Raw genomic sequence first — 19,857 nt, forward strand, 5'->3', positions numbered from 1 at the left:
CTAGAAGATGGGGTAAGAGAAAAAGGGGCAAAGTTCGCTTGAGTGTTCTTCCATCAAGAAAATAAGTAAAGAAGCCCTGGCTGGATGGGGTAGACAGTCTACACATTGGTGTTATAATACGATGGCTGTTTGTTGAGTACACAAAGCCGGCCATTGAAATGGAGCTAACGAGTTTTTTCTGGCCCTTCTGCATCTCAGTCTTACGGGGTGTCTTTCACACCTCTTGTTTGCCTACCAGGCAGCGTGCAGGTGGGCCGAGAAGGAGGACTTGGCGAAGACGTCGTGGGCTTAAGGAGACAAAAGATGGAGACATCTTCAAAACAATAAGAGCAGTGGAAAATTCACTAGATTGGAATTCCACACTGCTTTGACCGGAGAAACCCTCCACCTATTTTTTCTCTTTGAATGAACGAAAGAGTTGACGGAAATCACTGCTGGACTAAATAAACAAAACGCTTCTCTTAAAGGAACAGAAATGTAAAGCCAACAGAACAGGTAATGTACATGATGTTCGGCAAAACAATCTTCACATCGTACTATTTTTTACATAAGACAAAATGTCCGGAAATTCTTTTGTAGAAAAAACAGCAACTACACATTTTCCAAAAAAGGAAAATTCATATGCTACAAAGCGAATTTTAGAAAGCTAAACAAAATCACCAAAAGTCACGAAAATAAAGAGCAATGGACTTATTGACCCATATGACTTAATCCAAAATTTCAAATAAAATTTGCAAATATTGATATAAGAAAAACTCAATCTTTATTTCAGTCAATGTCTTAACTTAGCATCTTGTGGGGGAATGAGTAAAGCTTTAATTTCAGCCTATTTCACCCGGGGACAACAATGCTATTATATTTATTTGATTCTCTAATCTAGTAAAGATGTGTACAATGAATGAATCACATCTTATCGACATGTTTCTTTCCTTTTCAGACTGTCTAGATAATTTAAAGCAACATGACTCTCAAGCTATAACATTAATTTCACCGAGAGGTAAAAATGACAAACATGTGAATATCCCCTGTCAGATAGTGCTATGGGTTGTTGTTTCTTTGCAGTTCTACAAAAATGTCCTATTCGGTGTTTAGGGTATAAGAAACCATAGACACATAATAACAAACAAACAAACAATAGAACGAGATTGTATGCTTGCTACCTGAATCTTAAACTCCGATCTAAGTTTAGATTGGATAATTTTGGAAAAACACTTGAAAATACACTCGTGATAATATCATTAAGATCCTAAAGAATTCAAGATTTGTGAGAAAAGGAGGGAAAGGGGGCGGGGAAAGAGATATCGACAAATAATGTTTGAAAATTTGTTTCGGATTGTATCCGAGTCAACAGGAATAAGACTCGTTCTTCTTTGGTTTTTACAATGGGGGACGAAACCAAAGCAATATCTTTTCATCAGCGTATCGATTTAACTCATAATCTCTTTTCGGGCTCGATGAGTTAAAGGCGAAGAAAAGAGATTATTTGACTTGAATGGGGAAATAAGTACTCGATAAGAAACTTTACAGCTTCCGAGTTTTTACCTGTGGTTTGTGTCCAGTTCTATTCTCTCGGAGCAGTATATTCTTTGTGTTCTCACAAGCTTATTATTATGACACCTTTTCTTCTTCTTCCCTTTTACTCTTTCTTCTCCCATTCTGTTGGTAATTTCTTTTTTTGATGGAGTGGTGGTACCTGGCAGTGTCTCGGGTCACGCCACACTAAAAATAGTCGTGTGCAACATTCTTTCGAATTAATAACGGGACAATCGGATATGATTGAACATTAGTCCTGAAAATTGTGATGTCCTATTCATCAAAATTATAATACAATCGTGATTTTAGCAGTAAAGAACTTAAGACAAACCAGTAACCGAATACGGGCATTTTTATGAAATTTGCAAAGGGGGAGTTAAAATGAACGGGGTTCTATTATCATATTGATCTGCACACGTAATAAATGATAAAACCAGCCGCCTTACACGAATGACTTCAATTGAGGATTATGTGAAAGTCTTTACAAGGTGATAACTTTAAAGTGATCATCTGCGCTGCCTTCTTAATTCAATTATTGCATGGCCCGGTGAAGTGAAGCACACGAAACGAGGTTTGGTAAATTATGCAAGTGTTTATGTGTTGATCAATGATGCGGTAACCCCTAGCAACGCCTGGTAAATAGTTGGAATATCGAAAGTCTTATCTTTCCCGTGCTATTATTTAAGAATCATTAGAAATATCATCTTGTTTGTGTGTTAATCAAAGAGATGTCATAACCAAGCAATCGGGGATGACATTCCGATCAGGATAACGTGGTCTTACGGAGAAGAGGTACACGGGCCCTTAAGCATGTGCTTAGTAATCTGCTGCCATAACAACACTTCTCATACTTTGACAAATGTATTGTTTATTTTTGTTTACCTGTTTTCGAATTTTAGCGATGTTACCACTCTAATAAACAAGGCAGATTATTTTGGATGTAAAGCCTTTACATCATCTATTAGAATCCAATTAAAACTGTTACAAAAAAGGTTCATCCGTTCGTTCATGTCTCCTTAGATCAAGATTAATATAAAGTTCCTAAATTAAATTAAATTAAGTTCTTCCATCGCCCGATGGCTGCGATGGCCGTCTCATTTACAAGGGCTAGGACTTCGTCTGTGCTGATATATCCATAGAGACGTTATTTGTTATACATGTACCATAATGTGATATCAAATGGGAATACTGTTATTACTACTACTACTACTACTACTACTACTACTACTACTACTACTACTACTACTACTACTACTATACTTCTACTGCCACTGGCGTACTGATAGGGGGAGGGGCTTGGGGGGGGGGGGGGGGCTTGTTCTCACCTTATTATGCCACCTGGTGGTGATGCATATTTTTTTCTGCCCCGCCCCCAAAAAATAGCTTTGGCTCATTACGCTACTGACTACTACTACTATAATATCTCTTCTAAACATCTTTTCATTATATTAAGGGCCTACTAAACAAAACATCTTGACAGATTCGGTGGTTATTTCAATGAGGGGAGAGACTGCAAGGGAGTTAATGAGAAAGTGAGGGGGAATGAGAAATGTGAAGAAGGGATAGAGAGGGGTGAGGGTGAGAGAGAAAACGGGGAGGAGAGAGGAAGAAAGGGGAGGAAAGGGGGGAGAAAGGGAAGGAAGGGACAGAGAAAGGGTGTGAGAAGGGAGAAAGGGGAGAGAGAAAGGGAAAGAGATGGAAAGAGAAGGAGGAAAGAGGGCAAGAGAAAGGGGATAGAGGGCAAGAGAAAGGGGATAGATAGAGAGAGAAAGTGAAGTGGAGAATGAGAGTGTAAGCGAATCAGAGAGAATCGTTGCATGAGAGAGGGGGTATGTTGTTTCACCGAAAGTTGGTTTCCTCTCGATTAGATTATGTCAAGGGAAATACATATTTATAGAATCAAATCATTAAAGAGTTGAGGTAAGACAGAAAGTTCTTAACCGAATGACTTTCAATATTCGCTGTTCAGAGGAATCAGCGGTGGAAATAAACAAAATTGAATTGGGAAATACAGCTAAATGACTTGATGTTAAACCTTCGATTTAACACGACAAGTCTAATATCTGTTAGAAGTTCATTTCGCAGATAATTGTAACACTTTCTGGCAGTAGCAAGGGTTGTCATGGGAATCTGATGGCAAAAAAAAGTGGTGTAAAAATGTGAGTGGGTACAAGGATAGTTGATCTACTTATACAGCCTAGTTTAAGCTCGGGTTAGGGTCAGGTAAATGATTGGGAATATAATTATTTATGGAAAATTCGGATGCGCCTGGTCATAAAGCGATGAGGTGATAGTACTTTCTAAAGACAGCTTTGAAGAAGTAGCCGTTCTGAATTAAAAGGTGCAAACAATTATTAAAACAGTGAAATCAAAACGATATATATTTCACATTGTATAAAAAGTTTTATATATCTCTTTGATGTTGAAAAAATGAGTATATACAATTATCAGATAAACGAGCAATTATATTTCATGTTTGCAATTATTCGCAATTATTTAGCAGGCGTTAAGACTGACAATGTTGGTTTCTCTCTGCCTCTCTCTCTCTCTCTCTCTCTGCCTCTCTCTCTCTCTCTATCATTCTCTCTCATTTTCTCTTTCTCTCTCTCTCTCTCTCTCTTTCTCTCTCTCTCTCTCTCTCTCTCCCTATCTCTCTCTATTATTCTCTCTCATTTTCTCTATCTCTCTATATCTGTGTGTGTATCTCTCTCCACTTGACGAGACGTTAGGTGACGTCACACATTCTTGGTTCACCTGCTTGCCGACCTGAGTGACACTTCCGTAAATTGGTCTCCATGTCTAGGGTGCGATCAGATTGCTGAGCGGGAAACACGAGATATGCTTAATCTATTACCATCGCGACCCAGGGAAACCTCGGAGGTACGTTATCAATACCGATGTGGTTCATTCAATCTAAGAGATGAGGGTTCGATTCCCAACGCGGTACTAATGTCCTTTGGCAAGACGTTAATCCATATTTGTCACTCTCCATCCAGGTGTAAATGGGCACCTGGCATTGCTGGGGAAGCAAAGGTAACTTATTGCTTCCTGTGCTTGCATTATTACATAATCACTAATACTGATATTGGTATTCTTAGAAAAAGTTTTCAAAAGTGTCCCCAAAAGTTATATAAAGGGGACTTACTGAGCCTTTTCTCCTACACTATATCACATTGTACATGAATAATTAGAAGTATAAACAAAACAAAATTTTCGGATATGTGTTGCAACTGATGGCACGAGGTAACAATAAAAAGCGTCAGGAAAATAAACACAACATCATAAAAAACATCTAGAAACCTCAAATGACGCCATGATTTCGTGAGATCACATCAGACCCTGAAACTTATGAAATCAAATGCGTGTCGCGTCTTGTGTTTTTATTCAAGTTATTTGTCTGTCCTAGTAAAATGCCAAAGGTCGCCCTTGTATGGGGGCTAAGCGAACCCCACATCGGTTATTTCGTCCCTACCAATAAAGGGACAATAACGTGATATCACTGACCGTAATTGGCGATTGCAGAGGTGCGAGTGATTCGATCAACATTGATCAAATTGAGATGAATTACTTGGAACAGGTGATAAAGAAAAGGGGGACAATTTTTGTTTTGGTCAAAAACAACAGCCAAGAAGCCACACATTGCTGGATGCGAGAAGAAAAAGCCAAGAAGAAAAAATAAAATAATTGGAGGTTATAGATAAAGCTGTCTTCCATTTTGGGGTCGAGATTTTGATTCAAAGCGGCATCTTGGCTGGGAAGAAATTAGAGAATGGGGGCAGTGATGATATTGGTGCCCTTCTTTGGAATCATAATTAAGTGGAGGGAAAGAAAGGTTCGGGTGGGAAGGAAGACAAGGATGATATAAATGACCTCGTTCTCAGATGATTTTTTTTTTCTTCAGATCTTCTTTTGTTTTCGTTTCATCGCCATCAATTTTCATCTCTTTCCTCACAGGAAGCGATTCTCGGATTACTTTCGTTATTCCCTTTTTTAAAAATCTTTTTATAAATGTCATATCCGCGGGTAATACAGCATGATCTCGTTGTGCCATGGCAATCCTCCTATTTCTATATTATTTTTTATTCATCTTTATCTCCTTCTTTTCTCTACTTCTCTATTACTATCAGATAAAACTAAGAAACGAAAGATCAAATTTGCACCTTAATTATCGGTACAATCATGGACCTATCCATGGTACAATAGAGGCAACCCCTACACTAAGATGCAGAGGGTGTCGAAGGGTGCACAACTCAACCTCAAGAGGTGCAAAATGATCATTATCATTGAATGATGCAAATTTGATAAATTATTGTTTATTAGCGTTCGTGTCTTCTTCTACTCCTAACATTGCTAATTTAGCAATACTATCGAATGCCTTACCCCGGAGGCACATTCTGCATGATGCTTATTATATCAGTTTCATCTAGGAAACGATAATAATGTTTTCCTTCATAGTGTAATACTCAAATTGACCAGTTAGGACTAATTTGAAATTTGAATTTGAAAATCTCGTTCATATATTTTACTGTCGGTTTTAGATATTAAGAATAAGCTGGGATGCTAAGAAGAGCTACACTTGAACTAGGTTGGAAGAGGCGGTTGAGGTTTCAGGCCAGATGCAATCTATGGAATGTTCCTCCTGCTTGTAGTGGAACGCCACGGAACAGGTGGGAATGTGGAATGTCGGAACAATTTTCAAAATCTATGAATCATTCGGATATTCTTACATTCGTGTCATAAATCTGCAATATGTTTCGTGGTTTTTTCCTTATTGGTCTGTATGGTTGGGATAAAATTGTCAGTTTTTGTCTGTGTTATGCTCGCTCCCCGTCTATACATAAAACACAAATTAAATTCCTTTCTTAACAAAATATATTGCCTCTTTCGTAATTGTAGGTGTATTTCAGGTTCGATTGAGTTGCTTATCGTTGGATGTTAATGAATATTACACGTTAATTTTGAAGAAACTGGTAAAATATCATGATTATTATTAAATTCAAGATAGAAATGTATAAAGGGATGGTATTGTTACGGGTGCCAGGAACCCAAGTGACAGTCAGGTCGTTTCATAATGCGTATAGAGAGAAATGGCATTTTGAATGATTCAGAAGAAAGTACCATGGCAAACGAACCAATCAATAAGCACTGCGAGGGCGTCAGAACATTTGCGTCAATACATCAGAGGGGTATATTATTTTGAACGAAAGTTTAGACAAATATCGCGGCTACAATAACTTTTTCGACAAGTGGTATGCGAAGGAATGCGACGAATGAGGAAAAAGGATTGCTATTTTGAGTTAATCTTTAGCGACGAGTCGAAGTGCAACATCGTTTTTCCACGAGGAGTGCTTGCTTTTGTCAATTCTGTTTTGATGCAAGTATAACCTGGATGAAAATAATTTTCTCTTCGACCTTCCTCTATATTACCCGTTCTTTGTCTCCCTTTCATCATCATCACAACCATCCTCATCACTATCATCTTCATCATCATCATCACTATCATCTTCATCACCATCATCACTATCATCCTCACCACTATCATCTTCATCGTCAACGGCACCGTCATCAGAAGATGCCACAACCGCTTCACTTATTCGAACATGCAAAATTCAATAATTATTGTGGACATGGTGTCGGTCTCGTAGATATAACTGTGTGTAACTCCACTGATACCTCAGTCACGCAGCCTTATGTGGATATAATGTGGATATTTATAAGAAAGATGGAATGACTTACGGGTCGGCATTCGCAGACGACGCACACCATTTCTCCAAATGGTTCACCAAGGTTCGGATGCCACTCATCTTCAAGATTGTAGAAGTCCGCTCCGAAGGTACAACCTGAACAGATAATCACACAATAGTTACAGTTATTGCACATAATTTCACACTCAATAGATTCAATAGGAACAAATATTACACGGTAACGTGAATAAAACAATAGTAATATATTAGTCGAATGATTGATTAACTACTAACCAACTGGTTATTTGACTGATTGATTTATGAATGAATTTATTGATCAATGGTTTGACTGATTTATTGCTGATTGGATGAATTATTGTTCGATTAATGATTTATCAATTCATTGTTTGATTACAAACGGATGGTTTAATGAGTGCAAGGATTTATCGATAGATAAATCAAAATATCTTAAAGCTCTATTGGTGCGTTCACATAAACTATAGTGCACAAAAGTATTGACCAGTACATTGTCAGTTTAGACCAACTTGAATTGATGACGTTGATGCAACCAACAAACCACAGGAATACGAAGGAAGTTATAAATCAGTCTGCCGGATAATTACAGTCTAAATGAAATATGTACTCGGCCTACATGTTCATACATCATGTAATCTACAAGCAAGCGTCTGAGACATTAACAAATTTGCTTTCCCGCTATTTACAAGTAATAAAAAATTCCAAAAGTGCATGCTTAGGCGTGTTGTTGCAATGTATATTGCTCAGCCTTGTATCGGATGATGCCAGCGATTTCATCTTTATCGCGATCTCAGCTTCCTCCATCTTCTTGACGCCACACAAAGTCCATTCACTCCTCTCTCCCCCTCCTTCTCTCTCTCTCTCTATCTCTCTCTCTCTCTCTATCTCTCTCTCTCTCTATCTCTCTATCTATATCTCTCTCTCTCCTCCTCCTCCTCCTCCTCCCTCACAACAATACTTCCCAATGAAAAATTACAAAGCGCGCAAAACAATTGAAATGAATTATAGTTAAAGATTAGACAAGGGACGGATGGGTGATGGGGAAAAAGGTACCGTCTGCTCAAGATTTTTGTCATACGTTTTTTGCGCGCTTTGGCTCCAGCGTGCTCAGTTGTCGTCTGTCTTCCAGAAAAAAAGTGGATTCACACTGAAGATATAATTATGACGGGCATGACAAGGGTGACATTTATGACGATGTGGACAACCCTACTCCAATGCAGCATATACATGCATATTCTTCTACAAGTGTATTGTGTTCACCTTCTGCGCTAAGGGCAAGGAGAAGATGGGGGCGCACATAACTAATCAAGTTCAAGCGACAGAATTTGCGCTGTGGGAACGAAGTAGTAAGCCCTCTCGAGAAAGACATGAGTCGTATATATTGTGATTGCTGCTATGAAGGAACGTCAATTAATACTCATATTTCCGCCGTCTTTTAGACTAGCTGCTTCTGATCTTGTTGTCATTAAGTCTCTAAAAATTGATTTTTTTTTTTTTTTTGTCAACTCATGTGATTAAAATAACTTCCACACATGATTCAATGTAGCTTAAAATAACAGCATAATATAATATCAATCTATTAAGCACAATCATAACGCGACTAATCCAATGACTTACAGGGTAAATTGAGTATTGTATACTGGCACGCAGAGGAAAACAATTCATATTGTGTCATTGTGGTTTATGTAGATAATTGTGTTTATTTGACAAATGTGATAAATTACACTGGATTCAATTTATCAATATACAGCACTTTAAACAGCTGTTTTTGAATGACATGTAGGCCTACACACAGAAATTGTTGTGGTTATATACATTAATGCTTAAATTTAGCTCAGGTCATAGACGAGTTAGGTGAGACAGGGAACCCAGACAGGGCTGCTCAGTCCCACTCGTGACAAAGCATGTTATGTTATGTTGAGAGAGGCTGAAATATGGTCCCTATTAGAGCGGGTTCTAAGCCAGGAGAGCTAGACGTCGGGGTTAATGTACTTTCAGCAGCGACGCGCGTCTTCCCAAGATAGTCTAGCATCCAGCGTCGACAATATTTTTTCTTTTTCCATCTTGTCTCCATTAATTACGCGGTGGCCGTGACCCGTTAGGAACATGTACATGTACTTTATTCTTTCCAAACCCATTTCTTGAAGTAATAAATTGGCAAACATGGATGGATATCTAGTTTGTCTGGAAGAAAGTATAGTGTGCGCGTGAAGAACGGTATCTTGGAGAGGGGCTCTAAAAAAGTTTGACTGAACGATAGAGAGAAGGGGAGAGTTTCCCAACTCTGATACTATCCTTAAACTTATCATTACATTCCCTAATACCGCAGTATCAACCTCGCAGTTACACCACCACCACCACCACCACCACCACCACCACCAACACCATCATCATCATCATCATCATCATCATCATCATCATCATCGTATCAGCTGCTGTTCTTTCTTTCCCCGTGGACAATGATGGAGTAAGAAATTAGCTGAATCATTGTCTCACTCACCATGCCCCGACGATAACCTGCGACAAACGAAACTCTCATTTTTGTATCTTCACAAGTTCAACGAATTAAGCACCAGCCTATCGATTAACAGAACTCCTTCCTCCTCTCAAACCCTCTCTCAGTCTTCAAAAGATAACATCGATCTTCATCAGCAAACTATGGCTGGGGCAATTACACTGCGACGAAACGAGGTAAAGAGAGACAGTAATTACCCAATAAATTGGGCCATTTGAGGACATTTTCTTCGTTGTTCGTCTCGGGAAGAAAGAAATCATATTTTTAAGCAATGACTTTTCGAGACCTTCTGACGAGTCAGCTTGGAACATTTCGGTATTGCTATGAATTATGGGTAACGAACGACGCACACGCGCGTAAGAGGGTTGGTGAGAAATTGTGGCATGGGTGACTGTCGCCTGTGATATGAATGGTTGGGAGACGGATAGCCAGGCAGACTTGGTATGTCCATGGGCTTATTGGGGTTTGGTTATGGATGATGGGGAGATGGAGTGGGGTGGATGCAGAGAGGGATGTAGACCTAAAGATTAGAAAGGAGACATTCTAGGGATAGAGAGAGATATGAATATACCGGATAGACTGAGAGAGAAAAAATACAAATTATGTTGGTAGTAGAAAAGAGCGAGGGAGAGAAGAGCAAGAAAGAAGAGAACGTGGAAGTATTATCATGATTATGATGGTGAAGGGTGAGAGAGGAATAAGTAAGTGTAAAAAATGGAGAACAATGAGATAGGGAAAATAGAATATTACAAGCGCCGTGTGGTCTATCAAAAAATGTCAGTAACAGAGACAGGAAAACAATCTATGATAAAAACATACTCAACGATAGCAAAATAGAGAAAGGGAGAAAAATGATTTGTTTCTCCATCTGACAGCTGTTTATTATGCTTCCCAACGTAAGTCAGAATCGCTACCGACAAAAGGGTTGAGTCATTCAGAGGGTAAGCCGATGTCTAGGCGACAATACAATTAAGAACCCTAACCATCCCAAAGCCTCCGAAAAATTGTAATTTTAGTCTGAATTTGACTTTAATAGGTCCCTCCAAAGACACGAAAGCGCTCGGCGATAATCGCCAATTAGCCCATTTACCCTATCCGTTATTGGTGGTAGCTTCTCCTCGGAGCCAGATTGCGGGAGGGGTAATAGAAGGGTGGGGAGTAGCACTGCTAAGGAATCTCGTTGGAGACATTTGTTTCTATACTGTTTATGACAATGATTAGGAGGAGGCGGAGGAGGAGGAAAATGGTGGTGGTGATGATGATGATGATGGTCAAGATGATGATGATGATTATAATGATGATGGGTAGTGGTGATTATTAAAGGGGGACGAGCAAAAGATGAGGTGATGTTGATAATGATAATAATAATAGCTTCTTCACAGTAACAAATTACCATGAAATCCTGTACAATCTCAAAAATAAAACATTAGCTGATATTATTATTCTGATCCCCAAGCACATTAAACGCCTCCAGATCTACGTCTCCCTCCGATGGGGAGTCGAAGAGACGGCTAGAGACATCTATCTGACCTAATTTTGGCGAACATTTTCGTCTCGCATTTCATTCAGTATTGGGATAAGTGGGATGCCACAACGATTAGAGTAAGACCGTTGGCGTGGCGTCCTTATGAGAGACAAACAAAGGGGGAGGGTAAGGGGCACTTTACCCCTTCTAAATCCACAAAAAACTAATACCATTGTAACTCTCAGAATCTCCTCACATTCTGCAGATTATAGATTATGTTTATATATGTAAATTAATTAGTTTTGTTAATTAAACATATCCATACTGTAGATCCCCTTTTTATCTCCCCCATACCTCTCTCTCTCTCCCTCTTACTTACCCCTCTTTTATTCATAATGTCATGAATACTGTACCCTTGTTTGAGTCGTTTCAGTATCTCTCATTTTTAGACATAAAGTCTGAAAGTATTGATTAACTTTTAGGTAAAATAACATGAGTGCGATGTCTATAAATACATTGCTCTGAGCATATTGTCGTTGAAATATATCTGATATGACGAGTTCATGGCGCGTGCCTTCCTGTCTAACCTCTCTAAATATCTAACTCCTGACATCATTACTAAGGACACGAACTTTTGGAGGAATCCTTTTCTCCTAACATCGGACCCCACTCCCCATCCTCCTCCTCCTCCTCGCATCCTCTCTTAACCCCGTCAATATGCTTACATCAAAAGCCCAAGCGCTCTTCCCGAGGTCAACGTGTTAATATAAGGTCAACGTTAACGCAGCCTCCTTTCCTCTTGAACTAATAGATTATCGTCGCGACTAAAATCAATACCTAGTCCCTATTCCTCCCAATCCTCTCCCCCTCCCTCTCTCTCTCTCTCTCTCTCTCTCTCTCTCTCTTTTCCTCTTTCTCTCTCTCCCAAACACCACCACAAATCAGATGTTGCCTTCGGATGCTGATCAGTCAACATTTTGTCGCATCCAAGCCCAGTCGCATTTTGTCTCCCCATCTCATATTTTCATCCACATTCTCCAATTTCCCAACATAGAGACAGCGATGAGGAGAGGATTAAAACGACTCCTTCAGTTGGTGCGTCTGTGTAATTAACAAACTAACTTTGGAGTCGTCCTCCGCTAGCCCGCATCACAGTTGGCTGCTAGCTACAAAAAGCCCGCCGAAAATCATTGTAAGAAACATTCCACGTCTTTTGCTCGAATACTCAGTGGCTACATACATGGGTCTCGTATGTCATTTCTCCATATTATTTCAAGACAAGGGGCATAAAGATGTAGTCCGATACACAGTAGTCAAACATTAAGTGCTTTGTAAGGATAATGAATTAGTTTCCCTAATGATGGCAATGGCGTTTTTCATAGCGGCATGTGGCGACATTTACCATCGATCAAAATGACGATCTCTCTAATTCCTCGAGAAAAATGATTGGACAAAAGAGTTGAGAACCTACATGTACGATACATGTAAAAAAAAAATTAAACTCGAAATGTTATGAGATACTGATAAACCAAATACGAGTGGTTAAACATGAAGACTTAAATATATCATAAACACACATTGATAAAACAGGGAGATATTTTGATGATTAGGCTAGAATGCAGGGAAATTTGTTATACATAAAGAACTTTGTATATTACGGAAATAAGTATTGCAAGGTCATATTATTACAAGGGATCAAAATGACACGACTACATTATACCGCTAGAAAGTTATATTTAGACACCTCGAATTGGAACTTTATCACACGATATACCCCTATGCCACCCCATAGCTCTACAGAAATAATGCATCCATTTACAGACGTTTTATACAGGAGGTAATGGAGTCAGGGGTACTCGGCCAAAAGTTCAATATCGCTCATTCAGCAGAGAGACAGAGCACAGTTACCTCCCATAATAAGTATTAGGATTCGATTGTAAAGCAATCATAGTCACGCTGAGAGAACAAGCAGTGTGTTTCTACTTAGCCTGCATGCATGGTAGCAAGAGTTATCACTGCTTCTTTTTTGTCATGCTGGAAGGACACTCTGCATTATTTACTTGGCATCTTTGCAGCAGTTGCAATATATACACTGTATTATATATATTTTGATAAGATCAGGAAGCGATTTTGGTGATGTGAAAATGATGATGACAAAGAAGTTAATGATGCTGCATGTAATAATGATGGTGTGGATGCTGCTGCTGATGAAAACAGGTACGGTGGTAATATTTATAATCATAATAATGATGATGCTTATACAACTGCTGATGATAAAGAATGATGATGATAATGAGGTAACAATGAAAACAAATGAAATTATTGTAAAATAAAACGACTCGGAAGCGGAGAAACATGTCGGGAAATGCGACTTGGGTAAAGATATCCAGATAATCTGATATCTGAGATAAACTCAACAAAAAATGATGTCCACCTTATACCTTAATACGAAGATAGTAATGATTGTTTTCAATATTTTAGGCATGTTTTCATTTTCATTCCTTTATTTTTCGCCCAGTGCATCGATGTGAAAAGGCGCTAGTAGCCACTCCCCCCCCCCCCCCCCCCCCACGGCCCACCCTGTCTCAGTGTGATACACGACCGATAGGTCATGGGGAAAATTACAGGGTTATCAACATGGGAGAGGAATTTGGTGTGTGGGAAAGTGTGCGTGAGTGCGTGTTCGTGCGTGCGTGTATGTGCGTGCGTGAGCTTTGCTGTCTTGACCCAGAAACGTGTGGTTCAGGAACTACATTTTGTGATAATAAATCTAATAAAGATTTTGATTTCTATTGTTAGGCTATTGGGGTGGGGTCGAAATTACCCCCTCCCCCTCATTACCACTGTCTCAGTGTGATACACGACCGATAGGTCACGGGGAAAGATATAAGCGTTACTGTCTTGTGCTATACCAACATGAAGTCTTTGAGATTGTAATTGAAAAACGCTTCACAATATTACATACAGGTATATATGACTTATTTCCTTTCATATGTGATGTTGAGATGTTTCTGAAAGAAGGAGTGACAGTTAGGTCTATGTGTATGGAATAAAATAACTATTGTGATAAACATCTAACTCTTCGAAACCAAAGCAAAATGTGATATCATGACACAGGGGCTCATATTTGGGAATTAGCTTGGATGAAAAGGTAGTAATCATATGATTTTGTTGATGAATTAGGCCTACTTGTTGTTGCTTAATTACATTCTGGAATTGTATTCATTGTATGAAATCGATTTGAAGGTAAATAAAGATAGGCTAGCTATAATGCTTAAGCAAAAAGTTATAAGATGTCGAATCACTATTATGCAAGCTTTCATTTCAGTCACATTCTTTTCATTTCCTTTACAGTATTAAACTTGTCCGTTTTCTTATATTTTTGAAAGAACAAGACGTTATGAAATTCTTCCACATCTTATAGGAATATTCTTGCGATTAGGAAAGAGTTTCACATCTTCCCCTGATAACACGCGTCACTCAATAAGAAGCTTGAACCTCGAGATTTTATTTGCGATGCTTAGTTTGCATACCGCTTCCCTTTCCCAATGTGGTATTCCCCAAATTTACCTTACGGAAGTTTGGAGGTTTGGAATCCCATATCTTCAGACGAAGACGAGAAAATTCAGCAAGGTATAAGACCCAGACTAGTCATCCACATCAATTAAAAGTAAAAGCGATGTCTCCATTTGGACGATTTTGACATCCGCCCATAACCCCACTGCAAGTTTTGTGTAGTATGATTGTCATACGGATAAATGGATGCGTTTCAGTTCAGGGGCGCAGGTGGTGGCCGAGGCGTATCGAAGGCGCCAAGTGGAAACAGAGCATTTCGATAGCGGGAAGCTGACGTTAACGAAATGGATCCGTTTACATTAATGCTAAGCCGTCTGTAGATACGTAGACCCGCATCCAACGCTGTTAACGCAAGTCCACCGATACACATGCACTTTTAAGCTCCCTTGGAGCCTGTTATATCAGTCACGTGATCGATCGGAGCCCCTGTTCGCGCGCTTGAGACAAATTATAGACTGGAGGTTCAGACTCAGTTCATAAACGTCTCAGAGAGGACACACCCCTCTCGAAACTTCCGACAGAAGGGTAACCATGGAGTTTTAGAAGTAATACCATAGATCATTGCTAGGGAGTCAGGACGATACCGAATCTGGTATTCGAATGATATTGAATCGATTCCTAAATGTTATTGCTACAAATGTTTGACTTATTAGACTACGGAAGCGCGGAATCACAGACAATCATTCTCGCAGACAACAATTCAAAGCATAAACGGAGGTAAACCCGACGTAACGAGCCACGTCAGTTTCATCCAAGACGAAGAGAAGTCAATGATAAATGACTTTGAGATGAGCATAAATGCAGCATTGATCTCGCGTGGGATAACAATGACATAATAACTTGTCCCGGGACGAAAAAAAATGGCAGTTTGGCGCGTTCATTTTTTTCATTAAATCCAGGGACATTGAGCCTCATTTAGCAAAACCAATGTTGTCTTTGGCTCTGCCATATTTCTATTTTATCCTCCTTCTCCTCTAAATGCGGAGGGGTGGAGGGAGAAGACATAAATATCACGTTTGTAGCTGGAAAGATTTAGAAAAGGAGAAGGGAAAGAAGAGGGAGTCTGGATCACCTAGCAGACTTACAGACGAGACACGTTAACTGGTGGGCGCCAGTGAAATATAACTAAACGACGCATGTCCATTTAACAAAATTTTTATATTCTCCTCCCTTTCTCTCAAAACATATCAGCATATGTATCTCATTTTATTGTCAAACTCCCCGCAAATATATAGATATATTCTTCCTCCACTCAATTGCAATTGGCTGGCGCTTGTAATCTCCGAGCATAGTGCATTTATCGCTGACAAAGTTGTAATACCCCTTTGTAAGCGACGTGAATATAATATAAAAACTATATTTCATATTGACATATTGGTAAATTATATTGAAAGAGACGGATGTTTGAATGTTTTGTTTAGCTGAAGGAACTTTTAATAATTTAGAAGCTCCGGGAAAAAGGATAATTCAAATTCGATTTGAAAGTGTTTTTTTTTTTCGTGTGTGATATTAACTTTATTTTAGTTTAATCGACGGAACGAAAGCTAAACAAACTTTTCAAGCTCTTTGTCTGCACATACAAAAACAATGAATTATATCGTGGAGTATTAAGTATGCTTTGATCAAGACTTTTCAGTTGAATGTTGGTAGTTAAGACTATAGAAAAGGGATCGAGTTTGTTTCTGCCCTTAACATGTCAAAGCACTTTGTGGTTACTGTTTGTTAAAACTAAAAAGCACTTTCCCCCAAACGTTTGTCCGTTCTCATTAATTTTTTTTCGACAAAAATGAAATGAATGGTTTTCACTCTTATTTCTCTCTTTTCACATGCATGGAGAGTGTGAAAGATTGCAGAATACGATGATAGACGTTTTAAACTTTTTAGAACATGAAGACATGTTTAGTATGAAGTCGTTAGACATTAAGTAATGCCCCTTATTGATCATACATCTGGTAATAAGTTCTTTAAACAGCGTCATATTCATGTTGATTCAAAGTAAGTGAGCTTAATATTCAATGAGGCATTCATGTCAGGTAATGAAGTTTCATAATACCCTTGGGACAGAAACAGAAGGAGAAGGACTTTATAGTCTAAACTATAGATGGAAGTTCATTAACAAACAAAAATATAAAGTTGTTCTGATTCACAATATTTACTCATCAGAAAACCAACATAAGCCTATACCTCTAAAATGTTGACTGATTCTTTTCAAGATTATCTGTCACATACAATATGTAAACCCCAAATTCTGACTCACTTTTCCTTCAATTTTCATTTCCGGTTTGATTATTTTGTTATCCATCTTTGCGTTTTTAACGTTAAGTCTGGGATCTTTGTGAATATTTTTCCAGGATCTGCTTACAAAAATAGTGTTTTCAACTATCCCTGTATTTCACATCTGATTACCCTTATGCTTATGTTGTTCCCTACAAATCACCGTTCCGCAAAAAAAAAAAAAATGTAGAAGAAATTTACAGAAAGAGCTCTTAAATACCCCAGCTGACAATTAATCAAAACAAACAAAACATTTTTTCATGGCATGACATTAAAGACGTATTATCTCCTATGTAAAATTGTTTGGTACTCATTCATGCCTCTTTTGGAACTGAGAAATATCTTTTGTTGCGGAATCCATTCAGGCCGAGTTTGATGCCCATTCATTCTCAGTTGTGTATCGCGCGCAAATAATCACCATAATGCGGCTATTATCTCTACGTTGTAAGCTCGAAGAAAAGGGATATTCTAACTCTGAGGCGACAGGAAAAAAAAGAGAAGTATCTATTTCACCCCTTCAAAGTATTATCTATCAATAATGACAGAGATAACTGTTACTAAATAACAGCTTTGCTATGCCACAAATGATTACGGTGTTATTCTGAGATTATTCCACTTTAAATGTGTTTTTGGTTTTATTCACATTCCGTCTGTTATTCTTTCAATGATTACTAGTTTAAGTGTCTGTATTCCAAAATCCTCTCTTCTTTATCATTATTTTAAACATCTGATATGTTTTCTATAGTTTAATAGTGATTATGAAGTGTCTTTCTTTTCAAATCTCTTTTGACTCGGGGTGAAATCGGATATTTTTCTTGCTATACTCGAATTTTGTCCAAATCTGGAGTCGGTTCAAATGAAATTCTTTTTAGACCGTTGCGTCTTGGATTTGATCACACGGGGGAGCGAGCAAGAGGAAAACATAATCTTGAAAGGTGACAAAGTGTACGACTACGTCACAGAAAGATTTAGTTACCCTCAAAATAATTCGAAGTCTAAAAAGGGTGCGTAACCCGCGATTTAGAGGAAAAATGATATAGATAAACAGTTAGACACATAGAATATCCAAAGGTGAGAGACTCAACAACACAAATGCAATTCAAATTAAAGCTCCAAGTGGACAAATAAGAGTGAATCATCGTTAGGAATACCAACAAGATTAAGCCTCTGACATGCATCCACGGTGTGTCGAGCAGTTCGTCACCGCCATGGACTGGGCAAAACCACGGCGTCGCTTGGGGAAGACGCGTCGACGCGCTGACCGTAAATAGCGATGAAGGCGGCAACGAGTTCCGCCGACAAAGGCTCGATGGCGGACGAGGCAGAGGGGAACTGCGTAGCCCATCGACCGGGCCATGACTCAGACAGAGAGAGCCAGATATTTCCTCCCAGTCGCTCCCCGGTGTGGATTCGCTGAGCAGACGGCCAAACAGACCATTTGGGTGTGTGATTTACTTAGCCGGGAAAAGGGTAAGAAGGAAGAGAGGCGGGAAATTTTAGGATTTGTTTGGAAGGAGGTCGGAAATTTAACACTTCTTGAATGTCAGCCAATCTTTCTATTTTTTCAAGCTCTTACTTCGCACACGCCGATGTTGAGATGTTATTCATAATAATTTTATTAAAATAAAAATGATCTCTCTACTTCGGCCTAGTCATGATTATGACATGGGAATAAATATACAATAATAATATTGTACATTGACATTCTGGGTGAAGTTTGCTTTTTGATCCTTAATCCATTCAAATGATTTAAATCCCCGTCTCAGCGTCATCACATAAAAATATCCTCATATTTGGCACGTAGTGACGATCTAATTATAATGAATGCCATAACAGTGAAGGTTTCGTATAGGCTGGGTCTATTTTTCAGCGTTCGGTCATACATGGTGGTATTGCAAATTCAAAATGTAATTTGTACGAAGTATTTTCTCTGAGCACACTCCTCATGTCAAACAAATGTAGCTGTAGTTTAACACAATAATTTACCCTTCTCTTCAGTTTCGTTCTCGTACTTCTGAACATCATCTCCTAAAGTGCATTCTTTCACACATTTTATCTGCTAGTTTGATTTCCTCATCTCTTCTTCTTACTCTTCCCCTTCTTCCGATGCTCTTATTATCCATGATGAAATATTGTTTTTACCACTGAGGTCACCAATTTTCAACTTCATATCTTGTCTTTCCGCTATGCTCTGGTTATTTTGTCAGCGTTGACGGTGTCCATAACTCCATTTTGTAATAAATCAGGAAAATTCATACCATTCTCCCTTCCTAGAACAAAACCCCTCCACTTTTAAGCATCTCTTCTTCTTTCTCTCTTCATATTCTCCTCTTTGAAGATTAAAGATCATCTGAATGTACAATGACAAAACATCAAAATCAAGCTTTAATTCTCTCAAACGCAATCTGATAAAACTGTGTTGAAATTTCAATTATATTTCTGTGAAAACAGATCCTATAGGATCTGTTTGAGATTATCATATTGAAATAGATGAGAAGTTAATGTTCATCGAGAAAAGCGAATTTCTCTATGTTAATTTTGAGAAATATAGGTCTATAGATTAATACTTTGCATGGTACTACACATATACCACATACTTTTTAAATTTACTACTGAACACGATTTTATTGGCAAACCTCGTTTACACGTCGTAACCAATGTCCGGTATATGGTCAGCTTATAGTTTCTCCCCCACCGTGTATCTCCGATAAAATAGACACTCCGATCGTCCAAACATGCCAAAAATGATATCCTCCGCGAGCGCATAAATCACA

General features: G+C 38.7%; 1 protein-coding gene across 2 annotated transcripts in view; it reads right to left on the minus strand.

Moving 5' to 3' along the window:
• Positions 1–19,857, minus strand: part of LOC115917876 (chordin-like) — a 64,234-nt gene that overhangs the window by 31,355 nt on the left and 13,022 nt on the right. For both annotated transcript variants that reach the window (XM_030987205.1, XM_030987206.1), the window contains exon 2: positions 7,270–7,373. In XM_030987205.1, coding sequence (XP_030843065.1) covers positions 7,270–7,373 — 104 coding nt within the window. The remainder of the gene's footprint in view (positions 1–7,269; positions 7,374–19,857) is intronic.

Source organism: Strongylocentrotus purpuratus, unplaced genomic scaffold (assembly GCF_000002235.5).
Source record: "Strongylocentrotus purpuratus isolate Spur 01 unplaced genomic scaffold, Spur_5.0 spur5_scaffold_16, whole genome shotgun sequence".
In the NCBI taxonomy this organism is placed as follows: domain Eukaryota; kingdom Metazoa; phylum Echinodermata; class Echinoidea; order Camarodonta; family Strongylocentrotidae; genus Strongylocentrotus; species Strongylocentrotus purpuratus.